Here is a 27,472-nt window from a genome sequence, read left to right on the forward strand (position 1 = left end):
TTCAACTAAAAGGCTTTTTTTTCCCCAACTTTTTTTATACCAGCAAAAATAACCAAAGGAAACAATAAATAAAAGGTGCTAAAGTTAGCATTAAGAATTTCTTGTAATATACTGACAGTCTGGGAATCCAAATCCTCAAGCTCTCCTGATACTGTCAGGTCTCTGCAAACTATGAAGCAAATACATAAATAACTCAAAATATGATTGAGGCTGTGAAGGGCTTTTAAACTAAGACAATAGGATCCAGGCTAACTTATTTTTTTAAGAAACACAGTGAATATATGAATTGTCTACACCTGAATAAACCATATTTAACAATTAAAAAATTTTAACAACCACAACAAAGAAAAACTTTAAACGAAAGTGAACATCATTTGATTTTAGGGCACACAAAAGCCCCTTGCAGTAGCTTCCAGCAGTGGCCTTACTGTTGTGTCTCCTACAGATGCATTAAATGAAGTTTAACTCCACATTGAGGTGACAGCTGAGAGGGCAACATAAGGGTCACATTCAGCAAAACGCCACACCCCGGTCACGACAATGTATCCACTGCAGAGTTTCCATCCTGTGCAGGAACAGCACAAGAAGATGTCATTCTGTCACATATTATTAAAAAGCTAGTTTGTGGCCACAAACTGCTACTCAGAGCTAACCTTTTTTATCACATAACCTTTGAATAATGGGAAAGCTTTGTGTTTTATAGTTTACTCCTTGAATTTAAATTTTTAAATGACAAGGTCACTAAAACTCATGCACGCTGCAAAAAACGTCATGCAGTAGTTAAGGTAAACCATCCAAGCAGTTTTTATTCATTAATATTCATAAATACACACAGCAGCTTCATTAGAGATTTTTTCATTTTTTTTTCCTCTTCAGTTTGAATGTGGAGTATTAGGAGAGCCTTTTTCATGTCAAGGTACAGGACACAGAGCCCTTGGCTGTGCACTGCAACCTACATTTACCTGCTAGAAGTAAAAATTAGTTAAGTGGAAATGATTATCATATATATCTTTTCTCTCTTTCTTTTGAATGTACACAATGTAACAAGAGTGACAGACCTGAAATTACAATCACCAAAACAAACCCAAGATAGTTGTTGTCCACTTTCATTGGCAAATACAGCACAGAGGACATTGTCTGCAAAGTGGGATGTCATCAAAGAGGAGGTGGAGGAGGCTCATTTCCTTTATTACTCTCTTTTAAATTTAGGTTTTCTAAAGCAACATCTAGAGGCATAATATCTACACAACCCATAGCACCAAAATCTGCAATCTCCCCCCGCTCATCCTCATCTGAGGAGGAACTTTCTTCCTGCATCAGGGTGGACAATAGAAGCTCCTGAACAAACAGGCTGCAGTCTGCCCGTTCGCTCTCCATTGACTGACGCTCTGCTTCTGACATCTTCGGATCATTCAACCTGGGCAGCAGCAAGGGAAGAGAAGACAAGAGAGTTGCTGAAAGCCCCTTTCACTGGTGACACCAGGGACAGGCTGAGATGTGCTCAGACACTGCTCCTTCAGGACAGTCCTACCTGCCCATCAACACGTCCAGCACTTCAGTACAACAGGCATGCCTTCAAGAACCCACCCCTTCTCTGCTGCTGCGACAGCATTCACAGTGCAGCCCAAAGTTAGAGGACATCAAAAACTGTTTGTGAGGTTTCCTGCTATTCAAGGAGTCTTTTAGGGAGGGCTGGTGCCATTTCCTGGACATGTAATTATATGCCTCCACATCAACTTTTAAGTTCACATTGGCTACAAAACACATCACTGCACTGTGTAAAGTAAATACTGAAGGAATTCCACTTCTCCTAAGGTACACTGCATGCCCTGATGAAGGCAAGGAAACTGCTCACTCCAATTCTGAAAGTCACAGTCTGTGACACTTGCAGGTGCTTTAATTAAGATTCTCAAGTGAACTTCTGATTGAAAGATGTCACATGGCATTATTTTGAACTTACATAAAAATCCACTTGATTCAAATTCAGGCACAGGAGCTGTTAAAATTACCACACTCTTCCACAATCCCAGACAAACAGAAGTATGCTTGCGGTGAGTGTGGCAGGGGAGAGGTGGAAAATATTTTTATTTCAGGTCAGTGGTCAGTGTTCTATAAGAACTGGGATGACACAGGAAGTGAGTCCTCTTTTAAATAATCCTGGGGTCTAAGTAAAATTTCTAAACTACATAAATATTCTGTTAATTAATGGCATCCTAGGCATGTGCCTGACTCCAAACATATAAGCTTCATTGAGCTCTTTATCTCTACTAGTACTAAGGCAAACAGAAATTATAAGAGGTAAATACAAGTAAATACACAGAACGAATTACCTTGTCAGAAGGAACTGGGAATTCTGGATAGTCTGCTGACTGTTTTCTGTGTTAGACGTGTTGGTTGTAGTTGTAGATTGTGTCATAGTGGTGTTGACATTGATCGTGTTGGTGCGTCTGGTTGCATTGCGTGCAGTCTCCAGTTGCTGTCTCGCTGCCTGTGCATGCTGTCGTTCCAACTGCAGTTGCATCTGCAGCTGCTGTAACTGAGAAGCAGAAGGGCCAGAGGAGTTGAGCTGTCCTCCTGCAGAACGCCTCACACCTGATAGCTGGGATAAAAGCTCTGCCAAAGAAGAGAAAGCTTCTATGATTCAAGATCTTAAATAAGCATTACACAGCAGAATAAATACACTCCGAATTCCAGTGCATAAATTCCATTCTTCTCAACTAACATCAAAACCCAACAATGCTCAGAGAAGATTGTGAAGATTAATGCCCAAAAAGATTAAGACTAATTTATGCAGATGTAGTCCAAATGACAAGACGAGGTTTAAAGTCTTGACAACAACAGTAGAGCCAATCTTTTGCCAGGTAGAGCCTGGCAAAAGACAGCTCTCTGCAGCCACCCTCTGAAACTTCAAGCCAAAAGAGCCACTAAGAAACTTTTTTATTTTGGCTTTGGACGGCGACTTTTTTTTTCCTTTTAACAAGTGTTCCCTCAAAACACAAGCTTCATCTTCGCAACTATCTCAGAGGGAAGCTGCGCTGCAGCAAATTCAATAACAGAAATTTAGTTAGGAAAATAGATTCAATCACTGCTTCACAGCAAAAGCATTCTGTATGAATTCTTATTTCTGGAAGAAGTACGCAGAAGGCCTAGCAATTAAAAACTCTATCTGTTACTAAGTTTTCCAATTCAGAAGGATGGAATGCTCCTTGCAAATTTTATCCACCAAGTTTTTTTTAAAATAAATATTAGCAGCCAGTTACTGCACAGTGCATTACTGCAGGATCTCTTCTATGCCCTGTGCAGAAGGTACTTCTGGTCTCAGATACCTGCTGCAGTTGATGCCGTGGTAGAGGAAACATGGGACAATCCTGCTCCTGGTCCCTCTGCTCTGCTTTACAAACTTACTACATAGGTCATGTCAATTTTTCTTCCACTGCATTAACAAAATGCAGTCATACTAAAACAATCTGTTTTTTAAGGAACAAAGCAAAATACAAACTAGAGAGGTGGAGTAATTTTCAACAACACTGATAGCAGCACCAACATAAAGTAAATTTTTATTACTAGAGAATGCCACAGGGAGGGAAAAAATGTTTAAGAAAAGTAACTGATGCTATCAATTTAAATAGAAAAATCACTGTGGTCTTCCCTATTTATTACTCCAGTAAAAAGGCAGACATGTTAAAACTCACAGGCAAGATTAAGATATATTTATTCTCACTGTATTCTAAAGCTTGGAAAATAGGGAAGAGTATTTTGGAAAGAGGTGTAAACTCAAAACAGTCCAGGAACAAGATGAACACACAGCTCAGGGTGCTCTAAATGCAGAAACACATCTTCCACCAAAAAAGAATAGATGCAGAAGAATGACATTTTATCCTACTTTAAATGCTGCTAAGTGGGAAGGTCCAGCAAGGCTGAAAACAAACTTCAGCAGTCACCTCATGTTTTAAATGAAGTGAAGCAGCTGCCCTGGTGAAAGAAAGAGAATATCTTGCACTGGAAGCCTCAATCCTCTTTGAACAAACTCATCTGTGATCTCACTTAATTTGTTTTTTTTCTTTTACTGGGCTACTTCTTCTCAGGTAATTTAATGAGTTACATCAGGGCACACCTGATGTGTGTCAGGCCAGCAGAGAACCAGAGCCAGCAGAAGCAGAAGAGGGGACCATGATTAAGAGAGGCAGTGGATTCACAGCTCCTCTTCCCGAGGGAATGCCTCATTAAGTCAGGTGGCTGGCTACCTCCCCCTGAAGAAGTCGCAACCTAATAGTAGCAAGCTCCAGTTTGAGCACTGTGTCTTCTTTGCATCTGAAGTGATGGTGGATTTGTGGCAGACATTCTGAGGTTTCCCTGACATATTGGTATGGTCAAAGATCATGGCATTAAAATGTTTACATTTTCCCACAGACGAAACTGTATTTGTTTTCAGAGTTGTCTTCACCCTCTATTGTTTCTTCGTTGTAAAAAAAAAAAAGTTATTTTCACATCAGAGGTAAAAATAGAACAAACAAGTTATTTCTGGGAATCCTAAAGACACGGCCTAATTATTTTCTGATGCTGACAGTAAGAACACTCTTTCCCTCTTCACCCCTCTGTGGGATGCTGTGCTTGTACATGCAGCTTCACAGCAACACAGAGCAGGGCAACTACAGCCACCTTGCATTCTCCTTCCCCTGCGGAAGGAGGACAGTGGAGTAAAACTTGTGGTTACGGCTCTTACCAGCTATAGGATCCATGGCTTCTCTATTGCTTGGAGAATACGAACTCTGAGAAGACGAAAGCCCACCAGGGGAACTGGTAGTAAAGTGCATGTTTGATCTACGAGCGCGGGGGCCTCCCAAACCCCGGCCTGGGTGGAACATCCTACGTACATGCCGAACACCACTGGATTCATCGTGGACAAGAAGTTAAGAAAACACAACTGTTTGGCATTGAGTGTTCAACAACCACTAAAGGACATTTGATGGGTCAAATACTCAGGTATACTGTTCTTGATTCATAAAGTAATGATTCAACTTCAGAAGCAAAGCTAAGGTACACTGTAGCTCTGCTACAGGTCAGACTTACTGATCTGGTAAATTTTTCTATGAAAAACTTTTCTATGAAAACCCACACAAATCCATGTTCAGCCAAGCTTACTGCTGAGACAGGGACTTCAGTTCTCCCTTCCCAATTCTTACATCAAGTATCAAAAGCAGTAAAAACATTTACTACAACTCCTATCAGAATAATTACCAAATTCCTTTTGACTTCTGTACTTGATGCATTTATCCAAGAAATTTCAGTCTTTAGGAAATTGTAGGTTTCTGTAGTATTCAGCACATTCATCACATCCCTTTGTTTCACCTTTCTTCTTACAGCCAAAGAAATATCACTAATTCCAGTATCATAATGATGCTTTTCACTTTGTCTTTTTCCCCCCACTTCCCCCTATCACATGCTTGCATTTTGTGTCACTTTTTAAATAGGTTCTCATATAAATTTTGAAGTAATTAACAAACTTAAATAAAGATTATTTTTGTCATAAATTTGTTAGCATTCATCCTCCAAGACAGTGCAGATAAGGCTTCTTCCTAAAAATCATTAGTATTACTCACCGGTGTAAAATGAAATAGCATAGACTTTAATATTTTATTTTAGCGTTATTATAATTTAGCTTACATCTCCATCTCCTATGTTTTTTACAACAGTATGGTTACCAGGTTACCACTCATATGGTATCAATTTCTGTGTAAGGGTAGCATCCAATGTATTTTTCATAAATCACAGTTTTGGAGCAGAACCTCATGATATCATGGGAGGTCATGAAAGGAATGACTTGAGAGCTTCTGGCCATTACAAGAAGACTTTACAGAATGTTTCCCTCTTTCAAAACTGTTAGTTATGCTACAGTGTAAAACTTAACATTTAGGGTGTAATAGGTACAGAGCATCTTGCACCTCTGAGTGTGCCAATTTTGGGTGCTGCTGGAGTTGCTAAATTGGATGGACTAAAGACCCCATGTAGTTTTGCAAGCTTTTCATAACTAAACATGTTAAAACAGGACAGTATCTGGGGATTTTTCAAGAGACACAGGACTCTGAGGTCTTTCCCAACCACATCTTTTAAAGTGATTTGAGATAAATGTCATTCTTCAAATAACAGCTAAGCATGCACTTGAGTCTTACCAGCTATGCTAGAGTAAGAAAAGACTTTGCAAACATTATCTTGTGACAAAACATTTAAACTGAATAGTCATGTGAGAACTATTGGTATGATTAATGCTGAAAATATGTATTTAATGAATTTTCAGATATTTTCCTGCTAAAGAAAGAAACTGAGTTTTAAAGAGTTGCCCACAGACTGTAGGAATAAATGACACACCTTGCAATAGTTGCACAAGGTTTGTAGTAAGAAACACATGCAGTGTTTTGGGACAACTTTAGGGAAACAAAACAAAAACCCAAATTAACCAAACATGTCTAATTAATAGCTGGTGGATAAGGCCACCTCTCAGAACTGTAGTAAATCCAACAGTAAAGTCTTACCTCAAATTGCAAAATAAATTTTTACTCTAGAAGAATTACAAGTCAAGAGCCTTCTCTATCTCCTTTTTGTACATGAAGGCAATTACAGGGCGCAAAGAATTGTTCTGTACAGCTTCAACTTCTTATTCAGCAATATAATGTGTATCAGAGAGTCATAGTTCTTATCTCCTACACTGCCAGAACCTGAGTGAAAAAGGGCATCTTCTCTTCCTTATTTCCTGCCTTAGATCTCCCTGCTGCTGGATATGATGTAGAGTCCAATGTCAAATAGCCACTTCAAGATACTTCTTACCACGTTTTGGAAATTTGATAACACTGGACACCAATACAATAGAGTACAAGCAGGAAATTCTACAGGCATAATTTTTAATCATGGGCAATGTATTCCCAAAACAGATCCATTTTGGGATGACTGATAGTGAAAATCTGACTCTGTATTTGAAACAAGATTGTCTTTCCTGGCTCAAAAATTCCCTAAGTAGAAGTCATCTGGTGGAATTTCTGGTACTAGGGGGGAGAAAATGCAGCAATAGCTTGAATTCTAATTAAGTATCTTGTACATTTCAGTAGGAAATTGATTTCATTCTGCAGCTGGGAAAATTTAAACTTCCTGCCTTACAGTAAAGACAGTGTTGGAAGCCCACACTTAGAACTCTGGCACACTGCTATGTAGTTATGTAATTCTTGTTAGAAAAAGCCTAATTAGGCAGGTGCTATGAAAACCTCAGAGTTGGTACAATGAGCACAACTCAAAATGACAGAAACTACATCAGCCATCAAGCAACATTCCAAGGCTGTCCAAAGGCCAGGAAAGATCCAGTGGTCTGGAAAATATTCTCCCCTCATCAATCTTATCCTACTTCCTCTGGAAAGGGAGGATGGCATGTCTCCTGGCTACTAAGGACCACAGGGATGCCTGGGATCAAGCTCCCACAGCCAGAGCCATCGTGTTCAGCACCCTGCTCCTCCCCGTGCTGAGAGCTCTACTCCTTTCCCTCAGAAAGGCAAGTACAGGTAACTGCTTTCATCTGACTTTGTACCCACTTTTGTAGCACTTTTACATTATTCACCTTTCACAGAGCCAATCTAAACCCAAACTCCTTGATACTGATCCAATTATTGCACAGTAATTAACCTGCACATTTAGTCTGTCCTGACCTTAAACCATGCTAATACTAACAAACTTAAAACGCAATGAAATACAATCGTAACTGAAGTGGAACGATCACCTCAAATGCTGTTGCCCTTCTATTACTCTAATTAACTCTGTTTGATAGGGCTTGGATTTTTTTCCCCCCCAACTGCCTGAGCTTACATTATTCTTTGTTCCTTTTTAAAAATCTCTGAACAAAAAAGCCACTATCAAAGCTATAATGCAGTGTTTTTTTTCTGTTTGTTTAAATGAGACACAAATGAATAGTTCAGAGATTACTTACTGTAGGGATGCTACATAGCTTGCATGTCATTAAATAAAAGCCCAAACCAAAAGATACGTTATCAGTTAATCTGAGGGAGTAAAAAAAAATTTAAAAGGAGACAAATATTCCTATAACACTGATGAAAGAATCCCAACAGTTACAGCTCTTCAGCCATCAAGCACAGATAAATGTCTGTAACTGGCTGCTAAGGTAACTGAAGGACAACATCCTATTTCCCAGAAAATCTGAAGGTTTTCTGAGTTGTATTACAAAATATCAGTAGCACTACAAAATTAAATTATTAAAACATTGAGTTGAAAGTAGTTAAACAACTTTACAATATTTTGCTACAAGTAGCTACACTAGAATCATCTTTATGTCCTAAATATATACAGCACTGAATCTTGATATGTAAAACAGCACCAAGAGTAATCATGACGCAGGATGAAACACAGTGCAAGTAGAAAAAACCTCTGTAAGTCAAAATCCTCTATATTTTTCTGCTGTTAGAGTAAAAACACTTTCAAGTATACCTACAAGTCTGTGCACAGTTTGTCTTTTTTAAACTAGGAGACAAAGCTTTTTATTTTTGATATACGTATCTTTAGCAACCTAAGTTCCAGGAAATCCAGAATATGAGCCTTTGACTACAAAAATCAAACCAAGTCACTGCGACTACGAGGTGAAACAGTCAAGCCTCTTTGCCTCAAATTGGAAAGGATATTAAATCTCTAGGAGCTCTGTGTTCCAGTGTAAGATGAGCTGCAAAGTCATCTGTTACGTGATTCGGATCCCCTCCAGGCAATGCTGCACATATTGGACAAATCTGAAATGACAAAGCGAGGAAAAAACCCAACTTTATAAATATTACAAGAAACAGAACTTTTATCCAGTCAATCATGAGACACTGCCTCTTATGCTTTAAAATAACATTTTGGTATTCACAAACACCTGGATATCAACGTATTCAATAAACTCAGAAAAATTACAGAAGTGTAGACATTAATTTAGTAATCTTTCAATTTATGAATTTCAGAATATTATGTATTTCAGAAAACCAGAGCTAGGATTCTCAAAATCAATTTGCAATGTCTTGAAAGTTAGCATTTTTGCATGCCAATTCTGCCAGAGACAGTAGAGTTGAATCATACAGGAATGCTATTTGCCCGCTTGACACTCATCCCAGCAGAGGAATCAGAATGAAACTGCCCATATTTGCTAAGTATCAAGCTGAGACCATCCCACTCAGGCAGTGTAGGTTTGGCAAAGAAGGGCTGGTCTCCATACTCCTCTCCACAACAGTATTTTCTGAGCAAGTACTGAGATCTCTCTTCGGTTTTGGGGCCCACTTCAGAGTTTTTGGTTGGCAAGTTTTGTTTGTTTTGTTTTTTGAACTGAAATACAGTTAAATAAGCAGGCAAACATCACCACTACTACTGCAATAATTATGACTTGTTCTTTCAATGACTCCACAAACAGCATCATCTTCCATTTTTCTTTCATTTTTCATGAGTATACTTAAGCTGTTGAGTGTAGGTCTCAAAAGACCATGAGCATTAAGAACACCTGTATAAAAGAGCACACATCTATTGTACTCATGGAGGTGAGAACAAGGTCTTGAAATAAATTTACTATAAAATCTCAGCTTTCAACAGGAACTGCTGCATCTAATTCCACTTTCATTTTAGTGGCCAGTTCTGAAAAGAAAACCAGACATTTTAAAAGGTTTTTGCTTCAACTCCTCCCCTTTTATTTTCAATGTTCAGCATTTCTCTCCACAGATTTTTCACCACTACAGATGCCAAGCCAGTGCACTACAGGGCATATCCTATCACAGCACAGTATAATAAATACTCAACTATGCCAACATATCAAAGCTACCGTGTAGAAATGGATGTGTATTGGACAGATAGTTGTGAATTCCCTAAACTTCATTACAGCTGCTTAATCTTCTCATATCAAAAGAATGCAAGACCATCAAAGCAATCTTCTTTTATTTAAGCTACTCTGAGGAAGCAGAAACCCAATACAAGAAGAACAGCCCACTCCAGAAATCAGGAAATCACCAGAAATTTCTTCGTTAACATGACAAAGATTTGTGAATATACTCAGACCTCAGAAAAACATCACTTAGGAAAAGGTTATAATGAATATTGAGTAAGAAGGAATCAAAGTATCCCAGCCCTAATTCTAAATATCAACTAAACTTTCAAGAACTCCTGACTAGGTAGAGTTACCTAAATAGTGTTATGCACAAACAACAATTTAGTTAAGCATAAGCTCTGACAGAGCCACAACAAAGACTGCTAGATCACTGATTAAGCGTGACACAGCTAAAGGTCACTGTTAATTATAACATGCATGAACGAATGGTGCAGACGAAAGGCAAATGTTGTCAGAATTTTCTCTTGAATTTATGAGCATTTGTATTAAGAAATCATTGTGAAACCCTGAATGATGAAAGGCCTAAGTCAATCCCCCTAACAGAACAATGCCAGTTTCCAGAACTGTCCTTGTATTAGCACTACTTCCGCATTCACATACAAAGTAACCACTTTAGGTCAACACTTCTGTAACCTCAACAAGAATCACTGGGATCTCAGAGGATGAACAGGGACATTGAGACTGACTCAGATTGTCCATTCATTACTGCAAGAAAAAGTTCTCTCCGGTTTTACCACTGAAGTATCAACAACAGAGTGCTTACAATTCATCTACAAGGGGCCTAGTAATGCCTTCCTGAGGTTGAGAAAGCTGCTGCAGTGCGAAGTAATAGCAGAAAATTAGCATCTCTGTTATGAAAGAAGACTAAAGAGATGGCATTTTATGAAGTCTACAAAATCTGTTTTTATTTACAATGTTAGCAGACTTCTAGTTGAGCACTGCATTCCATCTTGACCAGTCCAACTAACCTGAAACTTCCAATACCAACAAAAACAATCATTATACTGACTTCCAGATTCATCTGCCTTACAACTCTAAACCATTGTCCCTAGACATTATATGGGTGAAGAAATACTGGTTCTATAAAAGAGAAGAGGCTGGCTCTTTGAACAGGAAAGACAGAGCTGCATCCCAGCTGCTGTCTCACTTTGCCCTGTAAGTGAGAGAGCAGCTGGGGTACATTAAAAGCACTGTCTATATGGAAGATGACCTGATGGAGATATTACAATGCTGGAATTAAGAAGAGAACACGCAAAGGGGATGTTATAGGGCATGTCGACTATAGGCCACCTGACCATGAGGAACAAACAGATCAGGCCCTCTAGAGACACAGAGCAGCTGCCTCACACTTGCAGGACCTGATCCCTGTGGAGGTCTTCAACCACTCTAGCATCTCTTGGAAGGACAGTACAGCATGACTGCAATCCAAGAAGCTCCTGAAGTGCTTTCAAGGTAACTCCCTCCTCCAAGTGACAAAGGAGCACACAAGGAGAGGTGCAATACGGGACTTCATAATTACCAACAAGAGGGCCTCAGTTGGGATGTGAGGGTCAAAGAAAGCCTTGGCTGCACTAACCTTGACACAGTGCAGTTTGAGATCCCTAGGGCAGGGAGAAGATCAAAAACAAGCTCATGACCCTGGACCTCAGCAAAGCAAACTTTGGCCTCTTAAAATATCTGCTCAGAGGAGTCCCATGATGTACAAACCAGGAGAGTAAATGGGCCCAAGAAAGCCAGTTAATATTGGAAGATCATTCCCTCCCAAACTCAAGAGCTCTCCATCCCACTGAAGACGAAGTTAGGCAAAAATGCCAGGGAGCCTTCGTGGACGATCAAGATACTCCTGGACAAATTCAAACACAAAAAGAAAACATACAGAGGTCACCCTCCTAGGGTAAGCCACAGCACAGCCTACCATTAAGCATTATTATTATGCATAATCACAAGGCAATGTAAGTAAAGCTAAAGCCCAAATGGAACTCAATCAGGCAAGTAACATCCAAGGTAACAAGATCTTCTAGAAGTGCATAGGAAATAAAAAGAAAACTACGGAAAATGTGGGCCCATTGTTCAAAAGACATGAGGCCTAGTTACACAGGCCATAGAAGAGGTTGAAGTACTGAATAACTCCTTTGCTATTGTCTTTACCGGCAAGACTGGTCTTTAGCAACTCCAGGCCCCAGAGAGCAGGGAAAAGTCTGAAGTACTGAAGACATTCCCCTGCTGGAAGAGGATTACTCTGCAGAATACTTATGTGAACTGGAATACATAAACCCACATACTGTGATGCACCAAGAGGTGCTGATTGAGCTGGCAGATGCCACTGTGAGCCTCTTAGTCTCTGAACTATCATGGTGACTGGGTCAGGTGCCTGAAGACTGGAGCAAAGGAAATTTCACTCCTATCTTAAAGGCAGGCAAGTAAGAGGAGGACCTCGGGAACTATAGGCTGGTCAGCTTGCTCTGATCCCTGGGAAAGTGAGGAAACTATTGTTAACTATTTTTAGGCATTATTAAAGACAAGAAAATCATCAACAGCAGTCAGCACTGGCTTCACAAAAGGGAAGACACACTTCACCAACTTGACAAACTTCAGTGCTGAAGTGTCTGGCCTGGAGGATGACTGAAGCGTAGGGGAAACTGCCTACCTGGACTTCAAGTAAGACCACTGACACTGCCTCTCACACGATGCTCAAAGATAAGTTGCTGATGCTCAGGATGGATAAACAGAGAGTAAGGTGGAGTGAAAACTGTCTCAGTGAATGGGCTCAGAGGATAGTGATCAGTGGGAATTCTGGTGATTACACAACACTAGGAGAAGCGGCTGATACCCGAGGGACCTATGCTGCCAAACAGAGTGACCTTAAAAAACTGAAGAAATGGGACAACAAGAACCTCATAAAGGGGAAGTACAATGTCTTGCACCTGGGCAGGAATAGCCCCAGGAATCAGCATACACTGGAGACAAGTCATATAGAATACAGCTTTGCAGCAAAGGACCTAGGGTTCTGGTGGAACATGGGCCAGCAGTGTGCTCTTGTGGCAAAGAAAGCAAGTGGTGTTCTGGGCTACACTGAACAGAGAGCTGCCAGCAGGTCAAGGATTGTGATCCTTTGCCTTAACCCAGCACCAGGGCCCAGTTTTTAGCTCCACACATGCACACACTGAAGAAAGCTCAGTAAATGGTTACAAAGAGGAAGGGAGGAAAGGCTGAGAAAGATGGAACTGTTCAGCCTGGAGAAGGGTAGGGTAATGGGGGACAGATCTTAGGAATATCCACAAATATCTGAAGGGAATCTGAAAGGATGATGGAGCCATGCAATGGCAGGATGAAACACAGTGGGCATAAATTCAAATGCAAGAATTCCTCATAAACATCAGGAACCACTGAAACATTTTTCACTGTGAGGATCACCAACCACAAGTTACCCAGAGATTTAACTGTGGAGTCACTATTAAAGAACTGGTCCTGTGCGGACATGGTCCTGAGCAACCACGGCTGTACATGGTCCTGTACATGGTTGCTCAGGACATGTACAGCCATGGTTGCTGTACATGGTCCTGCTCAAGATGACCTCCAGAGGTCCCTTTCAACCTCACTCAGACTGTGATTCCTTTCTGTAGATACCTACCACTGTGGTACTTATCAATGCCTACATCTGAGAAAAATCAGCAGAAAAGTAAACTTATCTGCATCGTTCTGAACATAAAAATGGCAAAATTTACCAGATGAAAAAATATTTTGCTTATTCTTTGAAAAACTTTTGGGGGCAAAAAGCCTTTAAAATATAAATAATTCTGTCCCTGTAAAGTTCCCTTACATCCCTAAAATACATATCTAAAATAAAACACATCTTCAAAGGACCACAAGCTCAGTATCTAAACATAAGTAATTGTATGAAAGTCTATCACCACAAATATTTAGAATATTTAGAATCCATAATACTTTCCTCTTTACTAGTCTTGTAGCTCTTCAATATCCCAATAAGGGTACAGTACCCAAACAATTTTAGGTGCAGGAACCTAAAATTTATCTGGCATTTGTGATAAAGCCATTTATCTGGCATTTGTGATAAATGTGTACATTTATCACAAATGCCAGATTCAAAACTTAGCACAAACAGTAACAGTCATATTAAAGGATTAAAATATTGTCCTTTATCATTGTTTGAAACAATGATACAGCAGTGTTGCAGACTGATGTATAAACAGAAAAGTTTTGTGGGATCATTTTTTTTTTACACATATAACTCAGGATTTAACAGAGTAGCAGCTGTCAAGAATCACAAATTTAGGCTTTATGTGTGGTGTTCTAGAAGTCACAACTGCAAACATGGGCATGTCAAGTTTTAAAACCCGGGATCTGTGAACACTTAGTGTTAGGAACATATCACTGACATCAAGTGGTGCAAATCAGAACTGCAATACCAAGCCACCAAAAAAAAATAAAGTCATCCAAATGCAGAACTTGCAGCAGTTGATGCTATGTTTGGAAGTGGCAAAGTTCAAGAAAACCTCAGAGAGACTGTAAAAATTGCAGCATGTCACTGAGTTAAATCATACATCACAGTGCAACTGATTGTGAAGTAACCACTTCCTGTGTTTTTACGAAAGATTGTAACACCTTTGAATCCCCAAAAATGTGAACAAACACCCTTTCACATCACCTCTTCACTCAAGCTCCTTATTAGGTTTGAAGAGTCATTCATTTTCTTCCACAGAATTCTTTGAAAATTAAGAAAACTAGAAGATTAGAATAGAGAACCTATTTATAACTAATTTCACACAATGCATGAGTGATGAGTAATCCACTTCAAGCATCACTTTTTATCTAGGGGTCTAGGGTAAAACAGTTAAACACAGAACAGCATGCTCCATGTAATTCTGCTAAACCACTAACTCAGTTTCTCCTATTCCCAAGGTTCATCAAGACAGTGAGAGTTAACATCTCCAATTAAAGTATTTCTGTTGAAACTTGTTTAAGAAGTGCATTGTAAACAATTGATGGTTGGGGATGGGGGAAAACCACCTCCTTTAAAAGTAGTTTAAAATAATCATAGAATTCTGCTGCATAAAATAAGAGGTTCATTAAAATTAGAAAACATAACCAACTATCTACATGTCTTCCTCTCTCTTACAGTTACAAAAGACCGGCATAGCTGTAAGCTAGCAAAATAATTATACACTAATTATGAAAATGGAGACACAGCTCGACAGAGCAACAACTTTCTAATTTTTGTCTTACAGTATAACAGTCTCCTAAACATGGCGGCCTTTGCATCAGAACAACAAACAAAAACTCTAAAAGAAGGAAGCAAGCTCATGATACCCATAAATCATAGAATTTTGATGTCATTCTCAAATGTAGGTATTTTCTCTTCAAAGCATTTAAATGAATACACACTTCAAGAAAGAAGAGAAAGACAATATTTCAGAAATGAGACTATTTAAAATATACTTCCACCATTAAAGCAAGTTCTGAGGCTCCTTACCACTTCTGTTGATGTTTCTGCATGCTCGGAAGTAACATGTTCTTGAAGAGATGTTTCCGTGTAACCCATTTTCCCACAATAAGGACAAGTGAAAGACTGTGGCTGCTCTACAGAGAAAGCTTCCCCACCATAGTACAAATCTGAAACAGGAAGAAATTAAATAGAGGTTACTTTAAAGCTGTATCACCATTAATTTTGTTCACATCAACCTCAGTTTATACATGTACTTCACTATAAGCCCAGCTAAATTAGTTTTTTCATTGAAATGGCTATATTCAGGAGGGGTTTAGTTACTGATTAAAAAAACAGAGACTACATTTAATTTTGATTAGCAGACATAACTTAGTTTTCTAATATTTACTAGGAAAAAAGACTTCCATCATGATGCTGCTGATACTGCCAAACTTTCACTTTTCCACTACTGTTCTTATCCCACATACAAGGTCAACTATGGTATGATGTTTTTTATGATGACATTTCAGAAGCTGAACTCTTGACAAAACCTCAAATTCAGACCAAAATTTAGAAGGTCTCGGTGACACCAAATGTCAGTATTTATGCCATAACTGAACCTCTGCTTTGCAGTAAGCAGTTTCAGAAATGTCTCAATTATATAACATAGAAATTTCATAATGGAAAAGGAATCTGTTAAACACTGGCTTCGACTTTTAGATGTAGTGAATGTGAGCACTTGCGCATCACTGATGAAAAGTAGGCACTTTTAAGCTGCTAACATAGAAGTTCCCCAAACTTCAGATGAAATTTTATTAAACCATGCAAAAAGAGAACATTATTCTCTCTCATCCTCTACAGGTATTTTATATTTTACAGGAAACATGAATAAGCTTCTCATTCACATCAATATTAAAAACAAATCCTAAAAAACCAACCAAACAAGAAAACTTCTTAAATGTCAGATTGCTTAAAAACCTCTGCCTATGAAACTCACTGAGAATGAATGTATGTATTTTCAAGTAAGGCAACAGTACCAACTCCAGCTTCACACCTGAGCAAAAGGCCCAGGGCTGCAACCCATCTGAAGAGAGTTGTAAATAGATGAGCAGGCACATAGAGGTATCTTTTCCTTCGATACACTGTTAGCTCAATCCAGATACCAAGAATTTTAGCAGTACACACAGTTCTATCACAGAGGGGGGAGGTCTGATAAGACTGTCAAATCCTCTGTTGCTCCTTGTTTTCAAAGAATACAAAAACCCCATTTATTCACTAATAAAATAAAAATCTGAGTTCTCTGCAGTCTCCTGATTATACCTCTGGCATGTTCTCCCATTCATACCTCCTTCCACATCCTTCTTTTAATATACATCAAACAGACATGAGAATGCCAAACAAATATGACTTTGTCTGGAAAAAGAAATATTAAGAAGCATGTAGAAGTTAAAGCTGGAAAATCTAAATATTTTTCCTTTCAACTCCCTTCTTTTTTCCTTTTCAACTTTAATCTCGCTTACAACCAAAAGCTCTTTTCTAACGTGAAATACAGATCACCAGATAAATTTTCTCTTAAATAAAAATCTAAGTTAAAATATAAATAAATAAAAATCTAAAGTTAAAAGTAAATAAAGTAAATAAAGTAAATAAATAAAGTAAATAAAAAGTAAATAAAGTAAATAAATAAAAATCTAAAGTAAATTTAAAAAAATCTAAATAAAAATCTAAGTTAAAAAAATATGGTTGGTTATCAAGTGGTCGCATGAATCTTTGTGTCTGATTTTAGCACTGAAGGTACTGAATGGGTATTTCTCCACCTGTTCTTTCTACAAGCACATAAAAAATCCTACAATTATGAAGTCATGTCCCTGACTACCGAGGGGTCCTTTGCTAATGAAGTTAACTAAGAATTAGAGGCAATATGGGAAGAAACAGAAACACCATGCTTCCCTGGCTGCGGAAATAAAGCAACCTACAACTGTGTTACCATTTTTCATTTACAAATCTATCAGTTTAGAATGCAATGTGCCCATGATTGAAGAATTGTTTCTTTTGACCACAAAGAAATCTTTCAGATTGTGAAATTTTGGTTCATTTCAAAGACAAAAGCAGGAGTCCATAATACTTCAAACTCCTCTAGACCCTCTGTTCAAGATGTCCAGGAAGACAAGTAAAAGTATTTGGTAAAGAAGTAAAACCAGATTCAGTTGCATCCCTCTAGGCTAAGACTCGTGACCTATATTCCTTATCAATTAGGGGAGGAATACAAAGGAGCAGAAGGATCACAACACTGTCTGATGCGGACCCAATAGTAGTTTATGAAGTCAGTTTTCAAGCACAGCAATGTTTAGACATTACAGCTTTTCCCTGGTGGGGAAAAAACTCCAAGAAAAAAACTGAATTAAATGTGAAAATACAACCAAAACCATCAGCAGTTTTGCTTTTCTATCCATCTATAGCTACAAAAGTTAAATGTATACTTAATATTAAAATCTAACTAGCACATTCTTAAAATTGGTAGGAGGTTAGTGACAAAACAGAAATATCACAGAATTTCTTAGACAAAAATCAATCTTTCAAAGAGACATCTGGTTCAGGATTACATTTTCTAAAAGCCTGTATTTTTTGTTAAAACAATTCTTTACAAGAGTACACAGCAGTATAGAATTGTAGTTTCACTTTTCTTCATATAAATAATATAATTTCAATGTGATATATATAGAGATAAAAATGTTGGTACGATACAAGTATAGTGTACTTACTTAATCTTCTTCAAAGTTTGAAGAAACCAAATGGTGGCAACACACCATTTAACAAAACAAAGTATGTATGTTCTTGTATCATTTATCAAGCAGCCATATTATCCTCAAAGCTGCTTCAGAATCTTGATCCAAAAAAATGACAATGCTCAGACTTAGCATGATACACATTTAGCACACATATATTGCTCCAGTGTGTGGAAAAAAAAAAAAAAAAACCACAAATGAAAAAACCCACAAAAGTATCAAGCTGAATTCTGGTGAATCCAGTCATTCCCACACTACATATTATTATGGTACCCATTATTTAATCGGTTCCCTCTGCCTAGGGAACAAAGGTGGCAGGATCTGTGGGGCACAAAAGGTGGCAGGATCTGCTGTCACACAAGCACCTTAGCTGACAAGTGAAGGCACTTCTGAAACATGGCAGATTCTGTACTTTGATGAAGGTAACACAATGAGATTTCTGGCAGAGAATCCTACTAACAATTTGTATTACTTTCTTTGTCAGTGTAGCCACTTTAAAATGATGTGGTAAAGCGCAAGCCACATGCCTAGACCCTAAAGAATCCCAACAGTTTAAAATGCCTTTTTAAGAAAAAGGAAACTAAGAAATTTGCTGTGAACTTCTCCATTGTTCTGACAAATTGATCTACAAAGACCAGAGAAGTACAAGTGTCTGCCTCGTAAGCACATGCCTGTTCTTTCCACAGGCCTATTACAATTCTACTCTTGACTCCACAGTTTGACCCTTCTGAAATAAACTAATTGGATTTGTGCTTTAAAAGCCACTTCTCATTACATATTAGACTTGATACTTTTTTTAAGCTCTGTCCCTCTTACAGCAGCGTAACACTCAGCGTATCATTTTTTCCAGTATCTCTTGTGGGGGCTGAGGAACAACAGCACTGCCATTGTGCTGGACCCCATCTTGCTTAAAAATGAATATATATAGGGTAGAAACTGACTCCTGAAAGATAATTATAGCAACCAGATGGTGCGAGAGTGAACATGCACAGCCAGAAAATACTAGAGCTTTTTACTTGTTTTCAGTGTTCTCATACTGGCTCCTAAATAGTCTGAATCTCAGGGAAAAAAAATCAAAATGTGGCAAGCTGACAACAAAAGTTCTTTCAGCATACCTGAGAAAGTCCACCTTCTTGCAGTATATTCTGCAACATTATTACAGTACCTAGGAACTCTAAGAACTGATCGCAACTTTCACAGAGGTAAACAGCATGTGACTTTTTCTATGCTGAAAGGATCATCCATGCTGGCAGCTGTCCACCACAAACAATCTGGATGCAGCTTCAGGCAGACTACTTAAGTGCACTCCACTGATACCCACACCTAGACAGTGCTGGCTGGAGTGGTGGTGGGGTTTAATGGTACAGGGCCTTTATCATCATAGCAGATGGATTTTGGGCAAATGATTCACTGATCTTCACATGCACTTTTAAAATCAGAAAAATGACAGCGACTTCCTTGGAAGTACTTGCATCAGTTTTGCAACAGAGAGATTCCCCATTCTGCTTCCTTTTCCTTGATAAAATACTCATTTTTCACTAGCTGTCCATTTTCCTCCATATCATAAGCAAAAACTGTAAGTTTACTGCTATTAAAATATTTTCATATTGAAACAAACCTGTCTACAGATGACAGAACTGAAGTCTGTCACTAGCCAAGCAAACCACAATTCACACACCCAGTTACACTAACAGCCTTCCAGTTTGTGTTTCTAGTAACATCGTCCTTACTTAAGAACTTTCCCTACTCATACTGTCATCACTGCAAACACTCTTCTTTCATTTGACTTGCCACATCACCTGGAAACTACTGAAGACTTTATTAGTTCTGGGCTTGTTTCAGCTGGGATACAGTTAATTTTTCTTCACAATGAGAAGTATGGGGCTATCTTTTGGATTTGTGTTGAACAGAGGGCTGATAATATCGAGATGTTTTTGTTACTGCTGATTCCCAACTCACTGGAGCAGCAAGAGCTAGGAAAAGAACTACTTCCTTTAGTCTCCTCCTATGACCAGTGCTACCTACATGAGAGGTGGAGAGGTTAACCAGAGCCCTTCTACTGCAGACTAGAATAGAAGCCAACCAAGGCACAGACCCCTATAATACTCTGCCAGTTCCTGTAAGAATTGGCTGCTGCAAAGGAGCAGATTAAGGCAGGCCAGAACTAGATGCTTCCATAGAAAATTTGATTTCTAGAGCAGTAAGGTAGAGCTGTTGTTAGTTCCTACCCCAGCATCCCATGATATAAGAGGTGAAGAATGCCACGTATGCTATGCACTGTCATTGGTCCTCAATAAATCCCTCTAATCCTCTCCTTTGTGCTAGTCAAGCTCTTGGGAAAGACAAGACTATTACAGCGCTCTGATGAGGGTCTTCTGGGTGAGAGATGGATGAGAATCTTGTTTCATGATCAGAAGGTTAGATTTATTGATATATGATATATAATACATTATTACTATACTAAAAAGAATAAAGAGAGAAGTTGCAGAGGCTGCTAAGCTAAGAATAGCATAGAAAAGAATGAATAACAAAGTTCTGTGTCTAGCAGAAAGCAAGGACAAACTCTCCTGTGAGTGGTCAGCAAATCCAAACACTCACAGAAGACTAATCACTGCTGCACTTGTTGCATTCTACACTAGTTGATAACAATTGTTTACATTCTTCTTCTGGGGCCTCAGCTTCCCAGAAGATGAACAAATCTTAAAGAAAGGATTCCTATGAAAAAATGTCTGCGACACAAGACAGCAAAAAGTGCTAAGTTTTGTGCCCTCCTGCCCTTGTGAGGTAAGGGGCAAGAGGCAAGAATCCAGCACGGTCTCTCTTTAACCTTCCCTTTAAGACAGCATTACCTATTCCCACCCCAAGGGCACAGAGGGTGAAATATTGCTTAGAGAGGGGGTGGTAGCAGGCAGTAGATGTCCTACTACTCTCCTTCCAGAAGGGCTCTGGGGAGTGCTGTGTATGTATGTGCTCTGTGTGTGTGAGCCTGTGCATGTGTGTGCCAGGGTGCGTGTCTGCACACGCTGTGATTCTATGTGCCAGTGTGCACGGCTCTGTGTGCACATCCAAGTGGTAAGGCACACATGTGTGCACAGCTGCATGCGTGTCTTCTGGTGTGCCCAGATGTAAGTGTACATATCTCACTTTGCACAATGTACAGGTATGCTACAGTCCGCAGCACCGTGCACACAGATATGCTGACATGCACACGTGTTGCGTGCACTTCTGTGTGCACATGTGCTAAATGTGCCTGCTCAGTTGTGGAAAGGTTGTGCTTGTGAGTGTGCACAGGCTCTGCATGTGTGAGCACAGCCGTGTGTGGGATACGTGTGTGTTGATGTATATGACACTGCACACACCGATATGCACAACTCCGTACACATGTGTGCTGGAGTGCATGGGTTAGGCACGCACAGCTCCGTGTGCATGTGCAGGCATGAGCTACTAGCACGTAGCAGGGCTCTGTGCAGCTGAGCAGGTGCCTGTATGTGCATTAGCTCTGCATATGTCCCTGGGTGCACGCCCAGAGATGTGGCTCCAGAATCATGGCTCTAGATACACAGCTCTGTCCATCTGGCTGATGTCTCACCTAGGAAAAACAGATGTGTGCATGTTTGTGTGTGTGTTACTACTGAGCTCTGCTGGCTGGAGTGGTCCCTAGCTCTCTGTGTACACTCTGTTCTCAGAGAAAGAAAAATTTGCCTCCACATTTCCCTTCTATAACTGTTAAAGCAAAGACAGACTGTCCGCCCTAGAGAGAAGGTGAGGCATCCTAGGCACAGCCAGTCCCTTTGTCTCGTTTCTCTAAGAGAACTGCCCTTTCCATGATCCCATGGGCTACACAGCCTAGCGCAGATGAGGACCCACTTGGTTACAGGAAGAGCAAGCAGCTATAGCCAAAAAGCTTTTGCTAAACCCAGAAGGTTGGGGGATGCTGATGGCAAATCCTGACGTGGTATTGCCTTCCTCTAGTCACTGTCCCTGTGCTGTTGGGTGGGTAAGAGCTGAAGATCTCCTTCCTCCCTAGAACGGCTCCACCTTGACCAAAAAGGAAATCCCTTTTGCCTTTTTTCAGTAGTTGCCAGTCCTTCTGTCACCTTTCTCACAAAGTCACCCTCCTCCATCCTATGCGAAGCCCACAGTGTGAATGCAGCAGTGTCCCCAGTCAGTGACAGCAATAACTAGATCAGTGACAACTGCTGCTTGTGCCTTTCACTTACCAGCACAAAACCACAACATTTTCTCTTGTCCCAGGAGAAGCCCATGCCACTAGGACATCCCCACAGCCTAGAGTGGCAGACATCCAGGTCTTGCCAGCACAGAAAAAGCCTAGGGCATCCTAGAGACCCTAAGAACCAAAAGTGTGGGAAGGGAGGTGGGGGCGGGGGGTGTAAGCTGGTAAGCATTGCTGCCTTAAGAAATCAGAACCTGGATAAATCCGCCTGTTTATTGGACAAAAACTACTTGCGCTTTTGGGGTTTTTTAATGTTGATGGCTTTCTTTTTCCATGTAAGCTCAACTAGGATAACCTGCAGTATCTCTGCCAGATGTGAGGGCCAGGGCACACCTGCCTGCAAAGGTTCATAAACTGGCATTGCAGTTCTGGCCAGGCTGGCAAGAAGATTGCCTGACCCCTGCTGCTCCTCCTCTTCAGAATACTCTCTATGACAAAATTAAGAGGCCAGTGAAAGAATCCACAGAATAAACCATAACACCCAGACTGAGTGAGAAGTAACCAGAAAAGCCCTAAGATGTCCAAAAAGTAGAGTCAAGCTTCCACAGGCCAGCTCGAGGGCTGTTTACGTAACACCTTGAGCAAGAAATTTGAATTGTATTGGTCATTGATGTAATTCTCCTATTTTAATGGATAGAAGTTACAAGCGTCTGTTGAGGGGAAGTACATGGGGAACAGTGAGAAGTGCTGAAGCAGTTCACTTGAGAATTAACTAATGGAGTATGACAAGAACTAGAGGGCAAGACCAAGCTAGCCCCTATGTTCGCCACCGAGAAGGTTATATAGCCCTGCTGCAGGCAGCAACCCCATAGGCATGGTAAAGGGGGAGTAAAAGCTGTACCACACCTCTGTTACTCCCTTTTGTTGCTCAAACCAATTCAGCTCACACACTCTACCAATCATCTTGCTAAGACAAAACCTGAGGTTTTTTTTTCTTTTTCCCACGGTATTCATCTCCATCAACAGATGCTATTATGACTCATCCAAAATCAAATTTGACTCAACAGAAGGATGAGTAGGTCATCAAAATCAAAAATGAGAGCTAACTGCTCAAGCCAAATCACTTATAGAAAAGGAAAAGGGGGATTGTTATAGACAGGCAATAGGGTAATTGGCTCTTGCAATTAGGGGATGAATATTGTGTGTATGTTAAGAAAAGTTTTATTGATGTATGGTTATGTTATGGTGGTTTGTTTTTTAGATGTTCACTGTTATGCCCATGATCCCCTCTCCCCACTCTGTGTTGTTGCCACCTGACAGCCTGCATTGTCCAGGACACCTGGAGAGAAGGCAGCTGAGAATGGGAAAACCGTGTTGGTAGGGGGGCGTGGCATGACAACACCTGACCTCCTATCAAGCTGCAAGAAAGCAGTCTCCACCAACAGACAGCAAAGAAGAGCTGACTGACAGACTTTGGGAGGGTCCAGGAGCAGCCATTACGCTCCCAGCACTGTCCTTTTTCCTTATTCAGTCCTTTGTTGTATTTTGTAAAGGTTTAATAAACCTTTGAAATTTTTTAAGTGAGCGGTCATTTCTCAAAGACACAAGAACAATTATTATTTATTTTAAATACTCACAAGGCTTTACAGTTAGAAATAACTCTTGGATTAGGAGATCTACAAAGGAATTCCAAAAAGACTACATTCTAGTCCTTAACACTAATCTCTCATACTAACTACAGCCCATCACTACCTTTCCTATATTTACAGGCTCACAAAAACTACAAATGAACTACCTTCCTACAAAATCTCACCAGGATTTTTTTTTCTGCTTGTAGATTGTGGCACTTTTAACAGGTAGTAACTGTTATTAAGTGTATTTATTAGTTTGATAATCTGCTGTAACCAGACCAAAATAACAAAATCAGAAATATATATGCAGCAGTTAAAAAAAAAAGCAGTTCTTCTATCAAAGAAAACATGCCTGCCTATCAGAACTCAAGAACTTAGCCCGTATTTTTAGTGCCCTAACAGGGGAAGTGATAATTAGAAACATGAAAATCAGCATTATGGTTGTGGACACAATACAGCAACAAATTACTGGAGTTTAAAATGATCACTTACCAAAATCTACTCTTGTTAGTATGCACTGCATTGGATGGTCAGTTGTATGCCTTGTTGTTGTTGCACCACTTTCATAACAAGTTGCACACAGATCGTAATCGTAGCAAATTAAACACTTGTACCGGCGACCTCGAAAATTTCCTTTTAAACATGCATCACAGCTGACACCTGTAAACAAATAAAATTGTTTTAAGACAGCAACAAATGCACTTATTTTTTATGAGGAAGATTTGTTGTTATTGCCTCTCAATAACTACTAAGAGTCAACCATGTTTGACATGTGCAGCTGATACAAGACTCAAATTTTTAAATGCATCTTTAAAAGACACCGTTCTCCCAAAATTAGGATCTTGAATTCTTGAGGCACACTCAAGCACCTGAAAGAATAACAGGTTAAGTTCTAAAAGCTCTTTGGCTGCATCTTCCTACAGACATCTTTACCTAACACTATCAGCTGGTACTGTGACTGTTCAGTCAGGAATTGTGCCCTTTTAAAAGCTAAACTGTATAATGGCTGACCGAGAGGAAAGAAAAACAACAATCAAATCAACCACTGCCAAAAACATACTAGTTTTTTTGCCTTTAATTCAACACTTCCTCATTTTTCAATCCTAAATAACATAATAGCCAGACATTTTATATGGTGTAGAAATTAGAATGTTTTCCCATGCTCTTTTAATTTAGCCTGCATCAGTTCTCTCCATTCTAATTCTCCTTTAAACTCATTCTTTGCAATGTAAAGTTGTCACACTTGCGTGTGTATCTGACAAAGGTTTTATAGCTTCAAGAAGTTTTCATTTTTCTCTGTACAGCTTCAGTTCTCTCTGGATTGCCTGGTTAAGTGCAGAAATGGCATCATCTTGTAACCTGCAAAGGCTAACACAAATGTCTTTCAACTGCAGCAGCAAATTAAGGGCCTTCACAAAAGAAACTACAGTGTAAAACTAAGGCAGGATTTGGATCAACACCTTCTTTTGCCATCACTTAAGATTTCTTCTTCACAGTCTGGCAAAAGCAGGGACAATTTTAGAGCAAAATGCCAGAACAAAAGAGTCACATTAGCCATATCCCTAGTGTTTTTTTTAAGCCTAGTTGTCAGAGGACTGCTATGAGTTACAGAATTTTTTTTGCGTTTGTTTTTACTACTCCACTCGGTAACATCTAATATAAGCTTTACCACAAGTAATTCAGAAACACATTAATACACAATTTCTTTTAAATCTCCCCAACCTGTCCAAACAATTGCATCATTACATACAGAGGTGCAGTGAGCAAAATTATTTTATCATTTTTGCCTTTAGTTTCTCCACCTACAAAGACAGCTTCATGCACTAATAGCTTCTAATGTCTAATCATGGTGCTTACATGAATACTGAACCTATTTTTTATTCACCTCACTGCTTATATATTCTGCAAGCATCACTCTACATGGAACAGCATATTAGAAGAAAGTATCTCCAGAATCCTTGTTAATAGCTGAACTATATTTTGAGGACAGCATGTTACCATCTTCAAATTTGGTTTGGTTGGCTTAAAAAAGAAAAAAAAAAAGGTCTTTCTCCCTTAACTTTCTTTTCCCTGAAGTTTCATCCATCAACTTTGAAGGATTTTTAACAATCTGATGATTTACACACTGACAGCAGGCTAGTTTCTGAGAGCACTTGCTTGCTAAATCTGTAATCTGAATTTCACTGCTTCAGTTGGTTTGTTTGCTTTTTTCCTGCCACACAGAGACTCATAAATTCTACCTATGCAGCATGCAGATCTCCCCAACAATGGACGCTGTACATACAACACTTAGCAGCTACTGGCAGCACTGTGAGTCTCTTTGTTGCCTACTAAACCTTCTAGAAAACAGCTGATCAGCAAGTTAGATGTCCCATTGAAAGCAGACTAGTTTAACCTAGAGTCTATGTCAGACACGAACAGCTTTCCAACTGATGTACTAATCCATGCTTCTTCAGAAGGTAGCATTTTTCCCACTCTTTTCATTTAAGCTTGGAATAACTGATTTAATGCAGATGTAAGCCTCTTAGCAAAAAACTCCTGTCATGTGTTCTCTCAAACATTTACATCATTCCTACTTCAAGACAGACATTTTTAAGAAGCTGTCATTTACAGATTTTCTTCATATCAATACTTCTCTATCAATGCAGGATGACCCCAATGTAGGGAATAATGTGTTCTAACTCCATGATTTCAGAAGGCTGAACAAAAGCTTTATTATGCTATCCTATAATACCTCAATACTATAGTATAACTATTCTAAAGAGATACTAAAGAAAAACCTGTTACCCTTACCAGACAGTCACAACACAGCTTTGACCTAACTGGCCAATCACTCCAAAAAACCATCACTGGAGTCCAATTAACAAATCACTTTTGGTAAACAATCTCCATTTCACATTCCACACGGGCCAAACAACAAGAGTAGCAAGTAGAGATAATTGTTTTCTCCTCTTTTCTGTGCTTCTCACTGCCTTCCCCAGGAAAAATCCTAGGAGAGAGAATTATATCTCTCTCTTCAGAGAATGTGAATACCACACTTCTCCACATTATTCCAAACTGCAATCTCCATATATGATGTGATACTAACTTCAGGGAAATTCAGCCATAAATCACAACAATGTTTAAAAAAAGTCTTTAAAACTTTAGAACATTTGCAGTAGGAATGTACCAGGTCTTCAAATAACAGATGAACTTTGTTACTTATCATCAATTATTAGAACACCTACAACCTGTTTCAAAGAGAAAAACATATTTTAACGTAACTCATCCCTATGGCTGGTGAAGTCAGACCAAGAGAACAGCATTGTTCTAGAGACATTGTTCTTTCTACATCTCTCAAAGTTGGTATTTTACAACAATCACCACATCCTCTGCTCTGAGGAACAGGCTGGCAGTAAGGGATGTACCACATTATGCTTATATCCTTATCTGTAGCAGAGAATGGAAACTGCAAAGGGGAAAATTATGAAATTGAAATTTTGGAGTTAAACACATTGTTAAATCCCCAGACCTTCTCTCAAATCCAGCAGGATCTTTTTTCAAGAA

The 27,472-nt window shown here is 39.4% G+C and overlaps 1 protein-coding gene across 1 annotated transcript in view; it reads right to left on the minus strand.

Moving 5' to 3' along the window:
* Positions 1-780: 780 nt before the first annotated feature.
* Positions 781-27,472, minus strand: part of LOC131095635 (E3 ubiquitin-protein ligase KCMF1-like) — a 46,915-nt gene continuing 20,223 nt past the window's right edge. The window contains 6 exon segments of the mRNA XM_058043625.1: positions 781-1,417; positions 2,331-2,613; positions 4,724-4,898; positions 8,673-8,774; positions 15,384-15,523; positions 24,419-24,586. Coding sequence (XP_057899608.1) covers positions 1,156-1,417; positions 2,331-2,613; positions 4,724-4,898; positions 8,673-8,774; positions 15,384-15,523; positions 24,419-24,586 — 1,130 coding nt within the window. The 3' untranslated portion in view covers positions 781-1,155.

Source organism: Melospiza georgiana, chromosome Z, assembly GCF_028018845.1.
Source record: "Melospiza georgiana isolate bMelGeo1 chromosome Z, bMelGeo1.pri, whole genome shotgun sequence".
Taxonomy (NCBI): domain Eukaryota; kingdom Metazoa; phylum Chordata; class Aves; order Passeriformes; family Passerellidae; genus Melospiza; species Melospiza georgiana.